Source organism: Pempheris klunzingeri, chromosome 11, assembly GCF_042242105.1.
Source record: "Pempheris klunzingeri isolate RE-2024b chromosome 11, fPemKlu1.hap1, whole genome shotgun sequence".
Taxonomy (NCBI): domain Eukaryota; kingdom Metazoa; phylum Chordata; class Actinopteri; order Acropomatiformes; family Pempheridae; genus Pempheris; species Pempheris klunzingeri.
In genome coordinates, this window is record NC_092022.1 from 22,624,478 (window position 1) to 22,641,775 (window position 17,298).

At 42.1% G+C, this 17,298-nt stretch overlaps 2 protein-coding genes across 2 annotated transcripts in view; one reads left to right on the forward strand and one right to left on the reverse strand.

The window, feature by feature from the left end:
- Positions 1–4,451: 4,451 nt before the first annotated feature.
- igfbp6b (insulin-like growth factor binding protein 6b) lies at positions 4,452–7,233 on the reverse strand. The gene is made up of 4 exons (XM_070839718.1): positions 6,733–7,233; positions 5,807–5,841; positions 4,930–5,049; positions 4,452–4,565 (listed from the first exon to the last, which is right to left on the reverse strand). Exons 1-4 carry the CDS (start codon positions 7,067–7,069, stop codon positions 4,452–4,454), a joined length of 606 nt encoding a protein of 201 aa, XP_070695819.1. The 5' UTR covers positions 7,070–7,233.
- A 2,551-nt stretch (positions 7,234–9,784) lies between these two features.
- The window catches only part of spryd3 (SPRY domain containing 3), a 43,280-nt gene continuing 35,766 nt past the window's right edge, over positions 9,785–17,298 (forward strand). The window contains exons 1-6 of the mRNA XM_070839853.1: positions 9,785–9,843; positions 10,860–10,987; positions 12,092–12,167; positions 15,321–15,445; positions 16,208–16,343; positions 16,465–16,653. Of these exons, the coding sequence (XP_070695954.1) occupies positions 10,860–10,987; positions 12,092–12,167; positions 15,321–15,445; positions 16,208–16,343; positions 16,465–16,653 (654 nt within the window). The 5' untranslated portion in view covers positions 9,785–9,843. The remainder of the gene's footprint in view (positions 9,844–10,859; positions 10,988–12,091; positions 12,168–15,320; positions 15,446–16,207; positions 16,344–16,464; positions 16,654–17,298) is intronic.

Consider the following 17,298-nt stretch of genomic DNA (forward strand, 5'->3'; position numbering starts at 1 on the left):
AAAGCACTAGTTTGCTGTCAGCAATGAATTTGTCCCTTTACAATTAAACAGGGTGTGCTGGGGTGCACCTGTCACCACATCCAGCAGTGAGGTCACAGAGTGCTGACGTACACCTTTACATCACTGCAGCTAGGTGAGATGTTAAACCACTAGAGGTCAGCAAAAACATGATTGTCAAGGGGGTTTTACTCCTTTTCTATTTCTGTGTTTTAGTTTTCTGTTTGAATCTATGGACACGTTGTTTTATCACACTTTCCAAATGGAACCCTGTTGTAATTATATTCTTTTAGACGTTCCCATTTTGCCAATATGCTCTTTTTCCATAAAAGCCCACTACATCATTTGTTTCTTTTAGTGTATAGCATCAGCCTGCCCATAATACCCTTTGCCTTTGGCTTAAACTGAAACACTTGCAGGGCAGCATGGTGGTGCGGTGGTTAGCACTGCTGCCCCACAGCAAGAGGGTTAGAATCTGCTGGCCAGCAGGTTTGCAGTTTGAACTTGGAGATGCATTTTCTCGTCATGCTTGCTTTTCTCTGGCTTCTCCTCCCCCAGCCCAAAGACATGCAGGTTAATTGGTGGCTCTAAATTGCCCGTAGGTTTGAATGTGAGTGTGAATGGTTGTCTGTCTCTGTGTGACAGTCCCATGATGACCAGTCCAGGGTGTCCCTCACCTCTCACCCAATGTCAGCTGAGAGTGGCTCCAGCCCCCCCCCGCAACCCTTAAAGATAAGCAGTATAGACAATGGATGGACGGATGGATGTAACACTTCATATTCATATTGATGTTCATTAATGTGTGTTGTCCCCATTATCCAAAGTAATGGGAACATCCCTCATGTAGACAAAATGAGAGCAGGATCTTTGGTCTCGACTCTCTCCAGCACTTGACCGTCTGTGTTACAGAAATATGTTAACAGTTTCTTTCAATCATCAGCTTTAACACCTGGACATTTTCTAAACTTTGACACAGAGAATTGAGTCATTGCAATCTATCTGCATCCAAGACACGTTTCATTTTGAAATAGAAAGGAGGTGGATATGTTGTGCTTGATAGACGTATCACTGGCTTCATCTCATGCTCAATGCACAGAAAAGAATCTCCAAGAATAGAAAACGCAAGCAGCCTAGATAGAGAAGTAGGACGTGTGGTGGTGTGATTCTACAAAGGATCATGCTTCCTCCTTTATTTTCTGCAAGGCCTTCATTTCATATTATGCATGGACAAATGGGATGTTCTACGCTGTTACCTTGGAAACAGGCATGTATCGGGTCCCTGTGTTGCGGAGCAGGAGAAAATGATCCTTTATGTGCCTAGTAATGGCAGAAAAGCAGCATGACTCTAATGTGCTGTAATGTGTAATTTCTGTTTCACTGCTGGCGACTGCAGAGGGGATTCTTACAGGCATGGCAAATGGATACGAGCATGACGCCTCAAATCAGGGCTTTTCGAACCAGTTAGACACAATAGCCTGTTCATATGCTGTTGATGATTCAGAGAAACCCTTGGTATGTTTTTTTTTTTTTTTTATTCAACGACAATACAGCACCCGAGGCTCCGGGGGCGACTGTGCAGAAGTCTCAGTAGACTTCAGAAGTCTTCATCCTCAAAAATCATCGAGCTCATCGTCCTCATCACTATTGCCACCATCCTGGCAAAGTGGTCGAGCTTCATCTCATAGAGATTTGCATTTTGTTCCACGTGACTCTCTTTCATTGAAGCTCTGTATTGTATCTGTATGTTTTTATTTTTCAAAACAAGACCTGCATCTCTCAGACCTGCTCAGAAAGTGTCTGATATCTGTTCTAATTTAACAACCACAGTTGTGTTGCTCACGGAGGATTATAGACCAAACAAACCACTCAGGCCTCCTTCAGGTCTGTCCCTCCTGCAGGGATCCACTGGGGGCAGTCTAATATTCACTCACTGAATACAAATCATCACTGCAGAACCAGTATTTCCTATTTCTAACGTCGATGTGTTAGTTTCAGACTAGTCTTATTGACTAGCCACACTAACATCATGGCTGGATGGGTGGCCATGACAGCCTGCTAGTCAGTGCACCGCACATCTCAGCAAATACGACTTGTCTTCAAGTTCCACCACAAGGTCCAGATGTCCTTGGTGCCAATGGGATGAGTCCTGAAGACTCTGGTGAACTGCTGACATTTTACCTGCTAAATGCCATCATGTTAGCAAGTCACTTTGAGCATGTTGCTATATTAGTGTAAGCATTCATCTGAAACCACCGCTGTGCCTCAGTGTGGTTTACTGTGCAGTCTGCAGTCTAATGTAGACTCTTCTTTTTATGGTTTTGGTAGCTTCTGCATTGTTTTACTCAGGCTGAGATCTTGTATGATTGTATTAGATTTTTTTTCATGATTTTACAATCTCACCTCTGTTGCGTGCAATGGTATTTAGATATTTTTTAGATCCTTTACTTAGGTAAAAGTAAAAATACAACAATGTAAGAATCTTAAAATCTTACTGAAGTAAAAGCATTATTGGCAAAACGTACCTATAGTGTCAAAAGTAAGTGCTCATGATGCAGTATGGCTGCTTTTGTAGATCATTCATATCGCATTCGTTTGTATTATTCCTGATACATTTACATCGAGCATTATCTTAATGTGGAAGTTGGTCGAGGTGAAGCTCATTCCAACTACTTTGTAAACTGTTGCTCAGTTTGATCTGTAATGATGTTTTATACTTTATGACACGAACACTCAGCAACGAGTCATTTTTGCTTCAGTAAATGTGGTGAAGTAAAAAGTGCAATATTTCCTCTGAAATGTAGTGCAATAGAAACACAGCAGCAGCATAAAATATTCCACTAAAGTACAAAATGTAAAACTGCACTGAAGCACAGTAATTAAATAAATGTACTAAACTGTAACTTTGCACCGCTGGATCTGTGGCATATTCAGGGATAACTATTGTAACACTCTTCCCCATCATCGTCATAATCCTTATTCTCCTCATCCCTTCCAGTTTCCTAAAAAGAAAACACCCAACAGCCGTTGTTATATTAATATATGTTTAATTCTTCTCCATTTTTATTATCATTATGCTTTATTTTCATATTTGCAAATCTTACAGGTCCTTTGTGCACGGACCTATCATCACGGCACACACATTGGCACAACAAGATTGTTCAGAAATAGATAAATTCTAATCACACTTTAATAGCACACAATTTCATGACTTTTGCAAGGACTTGGGAAAGACGTACTATAACAATAACAAATTTGATCTTTTTTTTTTTCCTCTATTGAAATCAGAATTTGCTGTATGATGTGCCGAAATAAAACATAATAGTAACATGGACATTCTCAATTCTCAAATTAACAAAGCATAAATAAGAAGGAACTTAAAAACATGAGATATAACCATAAGATGTGCAGCAGTTGAATAGAGCTCTGATGAATGTGATGAGTTTTGCCATGACGGTGCCTTTAAAGCACAACACTTCCCCTAACATGAAATAAAATAATCTCTGTCTTTAAATAAGAAACTGCTGACAATATAAAAATACATGGCATTGTACTGTAGTTCATTAAATAAACCAACAATTCATATATAAAATATTATATTGACGTGTATAAAAATATGCCTTACAACTTTTTGAAAAGGGTAACAGCCGTAAGCTTTTTGTCTGCCACTTCAGAACACACAGTCGACCACAAAATTCCAACATATGTACAAACAATCAACTAATAAGCAGTCAGAACGCCATTTTGACAAATAAAATGAACAGAAGCATCCAGGATCATATTCGTATGACTATTTTTTCTGACTCGACATTTATAAGATACTGTAAGATTCAAGCAGTACTTGATGGAAATACAGACTCAAAAATAAATTAATAGAAAAGAAATATTCTGTCGATTAGGTATGTTGATATCAGTGTATCTTTGGAGAGAGGGAGAGAGGACGGTGAGGAAGACACATTTTTCAAACATTTGTGTCACATCACCTGCGTAACAGTATTTCAGCCCACTGAGATCAGAACAAACACAGGCAGTGTCAGCTATCCTAAAGTAAAAAGGAAAATCAAAATCTACCAGAAAGCCAGGACAAGAGCCAGGGAATACAGAGATCATTCAGAGTAATGCCGCTTGGATCACTGAGGCAGTTCACGGAGCATTAATGTGAGCATGCAGCATGTCACCAGGCGACGCAAAGGACGTTGCTGCAACTGTTGAACATTCAGGCAGATGTTATTGTTGCTGCTGCTGGACTGTGAGAGTGTGTGTGTCTTGCTTCTAGAGAGGACATGAACGTTAACTGGTGTGTATTTTCCATAGGAAGTTGTTTATCCCTGCTACCTCCTGTCCGGGCAGTGTCTAGCACATGCTAAAGCCACCCTCTCTCCCTGTGCTCCTGCTCCACCTCCTCCTCCTCTTTCTCCTCTTCTTCCAGGCTCAGAGGAATAGGACAGACTCATCCCTCACTCCCCATCGCATGGTAAAGTACCATCTTCGCTGGCACGTGAGGGCACGGGCGTGCCGAGCTCGTCCACGCACCAGCAGTGGCCACGCTGCATGCCCTTGGAGGAGCGGCACTGAGTGAGATTAAAAGACAGAGAAGAGGGAGATTTGGAGAGGGAAGGAGGGCGGAGATTGAGCGGGAGAGTGGGAAAGGTGGTGAGGGAGGAAGAGAGAGAAAATGATATGTCATCATAGCGCAGTACTGATTCTCTGAGCTCACAGCTGAGAGGCTCAGAGAGAGAAGTGTCAGTTATTCTCAGCCCTTGTGGTCACAGACAAATCTCTGGATGCACCAGACAAAAAGCTGCAGTGGAGTGCAGCTCTCAGACTCAGAGAGACATCCAGTGACACCGAAAAGACACATTTTCACATCATGTAACAGCCAATAAAGTTGCTGTAATATGTTTCGTGGTGTTTCAGGCGACTGCAACACTCTACCTGCTTTTTCCTGTAGAAGCCACGAGTGTCACAGTTGGGTATATAGATGTCACGGTCAGACTGGAAGATTGTCAGCTCGAGACCCCTCAGGACACTATTGAGCAGCTTGCGGCAGGGTGCCTGAAAACAGCAACATCAAACATCACCAGGAGCAAAGATAGAGAACCTGTCTTCATCTACAGAGTGGCAGTGGCAAGCTGCTATCTCCCCTCAGGTGAACGTGTTGGCAGAAATCCTCTTTGATCACAACATATGTCGATGTGAATCACAAAGGATTTGCTACAGTGATGCAGCATCAGAGCCAGAAGCAGAGGATATGTATATTTATATATATCAGATGTCACATATTGTATAACATTATATAACCATATTGTTACACAATGCTTTGGCTTTTCAGGTCACTGAGTGGTTTGAAGTGACTGTGCGTTTTTTTGTGTCACTTTGTGAAATTAAACTGTCATCTTGATCAATTATGTGACCATTGTTGTTCCCCTGATGACATACATATTAGTTCAAATGCTGCCGGCTCGCAAAGTGAGAAATCTGTGGCGACAGCGGCCGGCTTGAAACTTTCCTGATTCACATCATGCTCAATTAGTTCTGCCGCATAGCAGCACACACATCATGCACCATAATGCATGGCTTCAGGGCACCGTGTGTACATGCCACTGCAACACCCAAAACAGCAGAGGATCTATGGTAATAACTCTCTATAACACAATGAAGCTCGATACATGACTCTCTCCATCACATATGATGCACATTAATGCAATCTTTGTTATATAAAATGCTTTGGACCTCTCAGAATTTTAATCATTTAGGTGATGATCCATTAGCTTCACTCATTAAAGACTGTAAATGAAGAGCATGAACTTACTCTTTCAATGTCACCACTGTGTGAGGGATGGGGACCTGAGAGGAAATGACACACCGGCATGAGAAAGTGACATGAAACCATCGTAGCCATTAACATCAAACCACAATGTCACGTTTTACAATGTATGCTGCGTGTATAATATTTCGACTTTGTCTTTCTATCTTTGCATCTTTTTGCACAAGACATTTACTGAGCAGTGACTCGGATGAGATCTATCTGGGGTGGTCATTCAATGAGAGACCTAATTTCCACCAGTACATTTCCTTTTCAGATATTTAATCGCAGTGTCTCAGTTTGAACAGTAGATGGAGATCACAGCAATAAAAAGCAGCTTGATCAGGATGTAGGTGACACTGTGACAATTTCACATTCATTCTAAATTTTCTATAGAGAGGCTGACCTGTGGTACAGATCATTGCCGTGCATCCTGTCATTGAAATGGATGAAATATATAAAACTGTATGAATCGGACAAAGGCAGAGATGTGCCTCTTCACTTGTGCACTGTTGCAGCACTCCAAGATTAAATAAAAGGTCCTTGTGTTTTGTGATTTGCAATTAACTGGTTTCTGATTAACAATGATCGTCCTTTACAATAGGACTGTAATGGCAAATGACATTTTTATCACAGTGACTCCAGAGGCACTGCTGAGCTGTGTTGAATGCAAGAGGTTTGCAAATTCATCTGTGGTGCACAAAATGCATCCAGGCTTAAATGTCACACGCTAATTGGCCTTTCTATTTGTTGGCGAGTGACACAGCATCACATGCAATTCGCAGCAATACAGGAGACACACTGTAAAGACAATTATGTGCGGTGGACATGTCTATCCTACCTGCAGTGTCCATGCATGTGTATCTGTAGGCACATGCATGTACGTGTGCATACGTGATTTCATGCACGTGTGTGTATATACAGTTTCTTACCTGTGGGGTGGGGCCTCTCAGTGGGACTAGTCCTGCTGTGCTTGGCGCAAATGCCCCTTCCCTGCAACAGAGCCTGGAGGGGGCTGTGCTCTCTTGGTGGGGGAACACAGCGGAGCCCCTTGGCACAGCTCAGGGTGTACACACCACAGGGCTCTCCCTGGGCCAACACTGATGTGCTGCCGGCAACATTATGGTCCCTGGGGGGCCGACCTGCCCCCAGTGGATCCCTGCAGGAGGGACAGACCTTGAAGGGGCCCAAGCGGTTTGCCCCGGTCCATGATCCGCAGTGAGCAATCAGCAACAAAACAATGGTTGTTAAGTTAGAAAGGATAGGCATTTTCTGTCCAGGTCTCAGGTTCTCCACTCTGTCACTCTCTGTCAGTTAAATGTGTCTGATGCTATTTCTGTAGGTATATTTCTCCCTCTCTCTCCCTTTCTCTCCCCTTTCCTCAGTCCTCTTCCCGTTTCTATACAGTGGTTTTCCTCCTTGGTGCTTTGCCGGTTGAGTCCCCTGCAGTGCCAGAGGAGACAAATGGAGATCGAGAGAGACACAGCAAAGCACCAGCTTTTAAAGATCTGAAAGGCGGTGATAGAGAGTGAGTGAGTGAGAGAGAGTGAGAGAGAGAGAGAGAGAGAGGGAGAGAGAGGGAGAGAGAGAGAGCACAGTTATGACACCTTCAGGGGCTGGGACTTAGAGAGAGGGGGAGAGAGAGAGAGAGAGAGAGAGAGAGAGAGGGAGGGAGGTGGCAGGGAGGGATAGAGCAAGTGGGGGGTGGATTATGTTCCTTTCAGAAATTATCAAAATCTCCCCACCCTTTCCTGTTATATACTAACATACATCTAGCCCTTTTTCTTACACTAATGCTCAGCATCATATGAAGAGCAGTGGTCATATTCAGCTTTTTGTACTTTCTTTCCAATGTCGGAGACCTTTCTGGAAGAATATTTGCCATGGTAACAAATACAAATGTATGTGTGCCTCCATCAGCCACTGCGATGCCATTTGCTACAATAAATGCACAGATATGTGACTTCTGCGGCTAGGATTCGGTCTGAGGTTATGACAGGCGATATTTCCTGTACAAACATGTAATGCAGCTGAGTTCTTCTACACCTGAGATACTCTTACAGAGAGAGAATGTTGAGTTAATGAGTTAAATGCAAAATGGTAGTATATTACCAAACAGAAGTGTGATATACTGATGTGAAATTGCTTTATTTAACTCAAGCTGCTGCCGCTGAGTCAGGTACAAAATGCATCGCTTCAACAAAAAGGCTAATCCAGCCTTTAATAAGATACAAACCTCTAGATTACATTTCAGCAGCTATTAGATATTAACTGACTTCATGGACCACATCACATTTTGAAGTGTGAGGGCAGTGAAGGCTATTGCTCACCAGTTGTTTGAATTGGAAGAGTAATCATCTGGATAATTAGGAGGGGGTGGGGGGGTGCAGGAATGCACATCGACCAGCCGGAGCCAAACTGCTAATGCAATCCATCGCTCCACTCAGTCAGTTAGGATTTTCCATCTTCAGATCACTACTGAGTCCTTCAGCTTCTTGCTCAACACACAACACTCTGTCCCGCCATTCCTGGCATGATAAAACTGTCTGCAAGGTTCTGCGAGGTATTATGATGAGGTTATTACTGGTTATTTGGTGTATATAAATGAAGTCATTGTACCAAAATATACAAGGCAAATATACAAGGCATGATTCTTTTTTTTTTTTTTACAATATTTCAGCAGCCTGCAAAGTGTTGTTCAACGTCCAATTCTGAGTCGTTTTTACAGTCTGTACTTTTAGAGAGCTGCTTTTACTTTACTAAGTGTAATATATTATAACCACGGTAAGATCTGAGATATCAAGAACGCTATTTGAGTATTTTAGTTATTTTTCTACTTGTGCCACTCAGTAACAAGACCACACAGCACATTACAGAGAAATTGAAAGCAAATCCAAGCAACTGCACATGAAGATGATGGGTAGAGTTGGCGGTAGGTAGTGTTGAGGAATTCCTGTCTTATCTGGAGTCCCATTGTCTCCTTCGTTATCTGGCATTGCCTTGCTGCCATGGATGCCTCTGTGGACAGATGCAACATGAACATGATACCAACAAACGAATGAGAATTTCACAGAGCATGAACAGAAGTTGGTAGCACTGTATCTCGTAAACCTTTAAAATAAATATGTGCGCATGCAAAATGGGCAGTGTGCAGTATGCCTGGCACTGGGTCTCTTGCTCCTGCAGTAGTGGTGCAGAGCACACAGACATACCCACTGGCCTGTACTTGCTGGAATCCAGGGCTACATTAGGCCAAAATGTACTTTGCCATCAGCAGCCTGTTGTTCTGATTAATCTTGGCACGGAGAACAGAAATCACCTGCCGTCTTGTGTTCCCATCAGCTCGCGAGCTAAAGCACTAGTCTGTTTCCACATATCGGGAGAATGTTCCAAGACACACGCCAGACTAACGGGGGTTCTCTTTTCCACACTGTGCTGGGTTATTCATTTTTCCTCCTCCTGCCACACAATTTCCTCCTCACTTTCTTCCTCTCCAGCTCAGGTCTATCCCAGCTGGCTCAGACAGTCTCTCTGCTGCTACTTCTGCAAACAATCCACACAAACCCTGTGGTGGGACACTTAGCGTCCCCTGACCACCTCCCTACTTCAAGATTATGTAGTAATATTTCAGTTCAGGGGCATGAAACACACTGACAACAGAGGGGGGAGGGTGCTATACTATGATACTCACCAGACTCGTGAAACAAATTGGTCCATGACGTGAGTCGTAGGTTTATATCACGATGAGATCAAGCTGATATTTTCATCATTTTCAATGTGTGTAAATTTGGCATTTTTGGCCCAGAATGGGACACAAGCACATATACATCCACACACATATTCTCGGTCACACAATTCGAAAGATGTGATTGGCTGAATGCTTGTCACCATTTCTCAAACGCCGACGCGATTGGCTATTTCGGTAACGAGGGTGTGACGTCACTGGGAAGCGCCGAACTCTAGTTTCCAAAGTTTTTATGTGGTGCTACGGATAGCTGATGGACAACAGTCCGTTTCTGTCCTATTATCCGGCTCGATAACAGGTAAGCGATTGACTAATCGATAACGACACCTACAATAAATCACTGCTCTGCGCTCTGCTACTAGGAGCAGCCTCTCGTCATCCTATTGCTAAAGCGTCGAACCTCAAGCAAAGAAGCTATCACATTAGCCGCGAATGATGCTAACCCGCGTCTAGCTTTGCGACTAAATTGACTCTTCGTCACGAACTGACGAATGGCTAATCAGCATTTCGAAATGTTATGTAATCAGCACGGAGCTACATAACATATTCAATTAAAATGACAACCGGTAACTATCTGAATATTTCAGGTAGCTTATCTTAAATTAGCTTTGTTAGCTGGTTGTTTATGAGCTGCTAGCTTGCGAACCTTGGCAGCGAGATGTAAACATTGGCACGCCCACTTCTGGTTGCGGCAGTCACACATTTTCCTTTATTATATATGTATATACATATTAATGTGTATCGTATTCCATGCAGTCTATTTATTCCTTCAAACCACTGGAGAAAATGAATGAGGTTTTTAAGAGGAAAAATGAGACACAAGGTGGAAGTTTGACGTGTTTGCTTTATCCTCACATCATCTAATGTCACTGAAGAACATCCCTGCCAAAAAACAACCCATTACTGTCAATCTTTATTTTGAATTGGATCAATTCAGTTATATACTTGTGTTAGAAGGTCTAACAGACCTCACATAGACATAGCTAGGCATCTGATCTTATCTGATCTTACAAGTAAAAGGGTTCTCATGTTTGTTCTAGACCCACTAGTGGTGGAGCTGACTGTAGTGCCTCTAAGAGCGGTGTCTTATGTAATCTAATATGATGTGACAAGATACACAACATCCCTTACGCTGAGAGTGTGTAAGAGTATCCACTTATCAGAAACTTGCATGCAATTATTGTATAGTAGAACCAGGAACACATGCTTGAGAGGAGCAGGGTAGTTGGTACGTAGCAATCCTCCTGCTGGGCCTTTTTTCCTTTAAGGCAACAAATAGCCATTTTTCCCCACTGTCCTATTTTCTTCATTTAGATGGATGACATCAATGTACTACACCACAGATGCCTCCTCAATTTGAGGCGGCGAATCAGAGATATTGGAGATGGGCGCCCAGCACAGGAACGTTATATGAGGTTGCAGAAGGATGGAGACACACTCAGGTCAGCCTCAGGTCTTGTACTTGCATCTGTGCGTCATGTTTTTATACTGGCACAACATCTGTGTGCTAAAGTGGGTTTCTTACAGATTTTAAAATACTTTCTCTGTTATGTAGCAAGATACTGGGTGGAAAATTTAGTTATTTTATTATCATTCTTATGAGCCTCATGTCTGTCTTGATTTAAGAAGGAAAAGGGTTGAGAAGCTAGTGTTGTAAAAGTGAAAGTTTAGCATGTTGCTAACACGCAGACTTGCCACTTGCTATGAGTGCAGGGATGCAGAAGGGCCCTGTCTTTTCCAAATTCAAAATCTGCATCTGACCCACTGATTTGATTGGATCAGTGCATTTCTTGTGATGAGGCTTTTGCCTTTGAGAAGAACGGACTAGTTTGTACCCTTTGATTACGTTCTGTCTCTTCTGATTTCTCAAAACTTTAATATTCATATTTGCAGTGAAAAATGGAAGACAGACCGCTTGAGGATCATCATTTGTGTGCTAATAAAACCAAACAGGCGTACTGCCTAGCTCAGATCCACTGATTTAAAACAAATAATTTTCAACGGAGGCTTGTTGTAATTGAGCATAATGCGAAGGGCACAGTATGCTCCCAGACATCTTCGCCATCCCTACAGGAAGAAAATGTTTTTGGAATTAACTTAGTTTGAATAAAGTTTTTTGTTTGACTGTAAACCCTAGAAGCTCATACAGATTCTATCATGTAATTTTGTTCTACAGGAATAAGCTGAACAAACAAATCCTTTTTCTAAAGCTGTCGGCATTTGATTCAGTTAATATTGTGTAAAACATTCATCAAACTATGTTGCTAATACAAAGCCTCTGAAGCTCCAGTGGTTCTCAGGAAAATCTATTTGTCCTTGCACATCTTTATTTTTCCTTCCCTTCACCCAACATCCCTTTCCTTGTCATACAAAGCTGGTGGGCAACATATCTTATAAAACAGAAAGAACCAATAGTGTGTGCATGTGATTGTCTGGACAGTCTTTAGATCAAATGCTTTTTTCTGTGTGTGTGTTTCTGATTGTACATACACCAGTGTGACCTATTAGAAGTCACCTATTGTTAACCTGTAATTTCTTCTCTTTAGTTACCAAGGGAACTCTGAAGAGGTGGGTTGCTATGTGGCTGGCCATCCTTTATCAAAGGGAAATTGCTACTTTGAGGTAAGGCTCATTGATGGTGATGCTGTAAGTCAGTAGCTGATATTGTTATTATATAACAGTTCTGATTGAGTTGCGAGTCCTCACCGTTGGCTCTCTAAGACTGGGTCACATCAACAAAGATGAATCTAAGCTAAGATTAGTTCTAATCAGAGTTTAGCAAAATGTAATTTATTTAGAATAATTTAGTTTAATCTAGGTTTAAAGTTAAAGATGAGCGGTCTAAATTTAATCTTCCTTATTTTTAATATAGTTTCAAAGTTTGGTGCAGCATGATTTAAAGTTGAACCATGATTTATTGGGGTTTAAAAATGAATCAGTTTTGTTTTGCGCATCATTAGTTGAGTGCTATTTCTGTGTTGTCTCACACTTTTTGTTCATCTACTGTTTTGGATATATGGTAATCATTAGAAAGTAGGTCGACTGTCAGTCCTTTGCACAATCATTCATTTTGAAATGTTTGGGTGGGTGCGGGGTGTTATTCACAGTACGGTATGATAGGCTTACCACATACCATCGTCCCTGTGTGTGCCCAAGATTGCTTTACCATCCAGCCAGCAATTTTATCCCCTGGAATCCCATTGCTGACAATTTTCTTAACTTCATATTAAATTTTGTGTGCCCCCCTACAGTCGCAGTTCAGCAGTGCAAAACCACTACCTCAAAAATGTCCGAGCAGCTTTGGAATGAGGGATAGGGTGTGGGTTAGGTGGTATCTTTGAGCACAAAGATTAGTCTTTCAGGAGGCAGACTGACAGCAAGAGAAACTATGGGACATTTATTTAGAAAAGCTGATGTATCAGGCCGTTCTTACAGTTCTAATACATGCAGAATAGTAAGAGTATCCTGGTGATTTAACACAGGAAAGTTGCAAGAGTTCAGTCATAAATTAAGTGCAGAGGGCTGCAGTGTGTTATTTATGAGCCAGCTTGTATGTGGATGGTGCACGTCAGAGCAGGCCTTGTGACGTGTGGTTAAGAGACAGCAGGTGAGGCAGGCATACTTCCTCGTCTGGCTTTATGGAATTTAGAAAGAGACATCAGGCTGTGCATTATCCTGTGAACCTACGTCATTCTGCTGAGCTGCAAATAGAGCCAGACAGGACCATGCAGCATCAGAGTCCTGTAGCTAGAGCGAACTCTCTTGTAAATGACTTACTTCTTCCACGGCTCTTTGTAGATTTTTTTTTTTTTTTTTTTTACATTTTGAGACGAGAAGCACCATTTGGGACATGTGATGAAACATTTCGGATCTGCTTCAAAACATTTTAAACAGGCTGTCAATGTGCTTTGGCTGCGAGGTGTCCCGGATTTGTGCCAGATGTGACATTTCTTTTAAATGTGATTGTTAGACTTTCATCTGACCTCCAGATTTGTCTCTGTCCTCTTTAGCAAGAAAGCCCTAAAGATAACAATGTTTATATATTTAAATTAGAATCACATTTGGAAGCTTTTAGATCTCTCTGACATTTAAACAAGTGGCTTTTGGCGTGGTCATTAAGCACAGTTTTATGCTGCATTATTCTCCACTCTGACGCACATGCTGTCAGTTTCTCAGATATCTCCAAAATTTGGGAGCATGCATTCTGATAAAGGTCAGGCCTCTGTCGACGTATGCGTCACTACTGTCCTCATGTTTCTCCTCCTTCTGCCTTCACAAGGAATCCATTACACTTGTGCCACAACTGCTGCGCTTTCTCCAACCTTTTTCATCTGTCTTCTTCAAGCCCAGCTGAACATCTGCAGCATTCCACTTGTTTTAATAGACAAATTCATATCAGCATAACTTAACGGCTCATCAGTGAGCACATTCCTGCCTTCCCCTGATAGAGGTCCTCTCACATGTTTTTGTAACTTTCATTTATATCATACAGACACAAACGGTATCTAAACAGTAAGTGTGGATGTGGCAACCAACCAAAGCTAAGAATTAAGTTCTTAAACAAAGCGGTGGTATACAGTGTTATCCTTGAAGTACCAAAATGGAGAGGGATCAGACCTGGAAATTTTAGTCAGGAAACTGAGCTTCCACGTGTGCCGACAGCCGTCATGGAGGAGCAGTGATATCTGGGCTGAAGAGGCAGGTAGAGAGTGAGGGAGGCAGTTAAATGGGGAAGGGGGACAAAGACGCCCAAAGAATGATAGAGATGGAGAAAATTTAGGGGGTGAAAAATGTCTTGGAGTGGTCACCGACAAAGAAGGACAGCAAATGCAGACACCAGATGGGGCTCCTGTATTTGCCTGCATTACCTTTCACCTAATTCTTCTTGGCATTGTGTGTCATTTTGCTGTGATGGGGAAAGCTAGCAGACTAGCCATACTATGTCTGTGGGGAGGAGGAGATTATGAAGGTATTCCCCCGCTGCCATCGGGGGGCTGGATGAAGGATGTGTTGGTATTGATGCTACAGTTACTGGTAACGGGTATTGTCACGATAATCTTCAAACTTTCCTGAAATACTACGAATAGTTTGTGCTAAACGAGTCCACACCATGATTGCCTTGGCTTGGATTAAACCTCACACACTGTAACAAAAGCATGTTGGTTGTTTCAAGCTGAAGACCGTTGAGTGGAAATGACTTTAAATTCAGCACAGTGTCTATGTCTCTGAGATTGTATGAAGCGGATCACAATTATTTCCAAAGAGCAAAAAATCCTGCTCACTGTCCATGTCATTTTATTTATGACGTCTAAGTCCTGTAATGTAAAAACCACTGCATGTGAGTATGCAGGATTTTTGCCTTTTTTTGGGGGGGGGGGGGGCTATGATCCCACCTGTCTATAAGACTCCCTGGAGAGCAAGAACATTGTGGTAACTATTTGCTGCTGGGTGTTAATAGTTAAAAGGCAGACTGTTAGAGTGAAATAGTGCAGTTGTGTTGTATGGTCATGGTGCCCTCAAACGGTGTAAATCACAGTACAGACAACTCTTGCCAGACAGACTGAGGGCTAAGAAAGACCGAGATTTACAAAAGGAATTCTGCTCCTGAGATGAGTTTGAAGGTTAAGTTTCTCACAATAGGAGACTTGTGTTTTGATTTGGTTCTCTGTTTTTAAAAACCATTTATTACCATTTTATTACTGACATATACCCTGTGTGTGTGTGTGTGTGTGTGTGTGTGTGTGTGTGTGTGTGTGTGTGTGTGTGTGTGTGTAGGTGACAATAGTGGACACAGGGGTGAGGGGGACCATTGCTGTGGGCCTGGTGCCTAAATTCTACAGGCTGGACCACCAGCCTGGCTGGCTGCCATACTCTGTAGCTTACCACGCTGACAACGGCAAGTAAGTCAAACCACAGTCATCTATACTCCACAGTACAGCGTCGGTTTCTTGCATGGTTTGAGAAAATGGGTTGTGGCCCGTTAATGCTGCATCCACACATAAATGCAATGGTAATTCCCTGCATCATTGTCCTCTCAATCTCTTGGTTTTTTTTCTTTGTATTCTTCACTGGTCTAAAACTTGCTGGTCACAAAAAGTTTCTGGCATAATGGCTTTGTAGTTTGACTGATTATTGTTTATAGGACTTCAACTAACGGTTTTCATTATAGATTCATTTGTTGAATTTTTTTTCTTTTTGTGATTAATCATTTATTCTACTCATTTATAGTAGTATATCACCCTTTCTCAGAACTTAAAGTGACCTCTTCAAATCACTTGTTTTATCTGACCAATAGTCCGAAACCAAAAGAAAGCAGCAAATCCTCATAACTAAAGAGATGGAACCAGTAAGTGTCTTGCATTTTTGCTTGATAAATGTGTGTTACTCTACTGATACCAAAAAATACAAGCAGGAAACTGAGCAAAGACTGTTGTTGCTGTTTTCTGCTGTTATCTCTGTAGCCACAGTGGGTATATTTCTGACAGGGTTTGCATTATCTACTGTGTAGCCTACACATGGAGGCTGTGTTGCTACACCATAATCTCCTGAACACAAGAGTAAATTCAGATTTAGGGTCACTTCAATTTGTTTTTTGAGTTATTTTTTTTTAGCAGTAATTACCTAACATCTATGTTATGAAGATTTTTATCTCTTCTTCCGAGGTTATACAATGGCAACCCTGTAGGACAGCAGTTTGGGCCAAAGTGTGTGCGAGGTGACCGCATTGGCTGTGGAATACACTCTGAAAACATTGAAGCAGGTTTCACAACAGTCTTTTTCACCAAAAATGGCAAAGAGGTAGGTGTTTTTATTCCTTATGGCATTCTCCAAAGCTTTATTTCAAGTATGCATTCTCTGTGTCCCTAGTGCTGTCTCAGTTTCTTCACCCATTGTTTCCTTACATCCCTTCCCTCTGCAGGTTGGCTCAGTGGAGGTTCCTGTGTCGGCAGAGGGCCTGTTCCCTGCCGTAGGGATGCACTCCATGGGGGAGGAGGTGAAGGTTGACCTGCAAGCAGAGTGGTTCCTGGAGGAAGACGATAGCATGATGATGGTGGACAGCCACGAAGATGACTGGGGCCGGCTTTACGACGTGAGGGTGAGCGGCACGGTAAGAAGCAGAAGAACTCCCTATCGTTTTACTTCTCACAGTCAAAGCAATACTCCAACGTTTTGGGAATGTTTGAGTTATGCAGTTCAGAACAGAGATAACTGATTAGTGCAAGGCTAGGTCATGTGAACACAAGGTCTGCAAGAATGTCATGAGTATATGACCACTGGTTAGGAGCTGTATGACTGAACTATGACCAGGATGTATAGTGAGTATTACAGGTAAACAGGTAGGAGTTTAGTGTTGGACGGGGCTCTGCAGGTCAGCTGAAGTATACTGTGAGGCCATGAATAATGTATTTATTATAACTAAAGGTAAGGTGTGTTGAGGTGACTCAGAGTCGACTCGCTAAATTGGGATTCAGGTGCAGCTCTAGAATCTGTTCAGTTTTTAAAATTGACCTGTTTAGACTATAAAATGTGAAAAAAAAGCAAATGTACTGACACCTTTAGTGAGTTACTTGCCAAAATTTTTATCAGTAGCCAAACAAACTACAAACCATCCAGTCATGTGAGACAGAAAGATTTGACTTGTTTTGAGGCCATACCACGTTAAGATCAAACCCATGTATACTCTAATCATTTAGTCGACGGAAACAATTCTACAGTCTGTTAATCAGTTAGCAGGGTTAAACAGGTGCTGGAA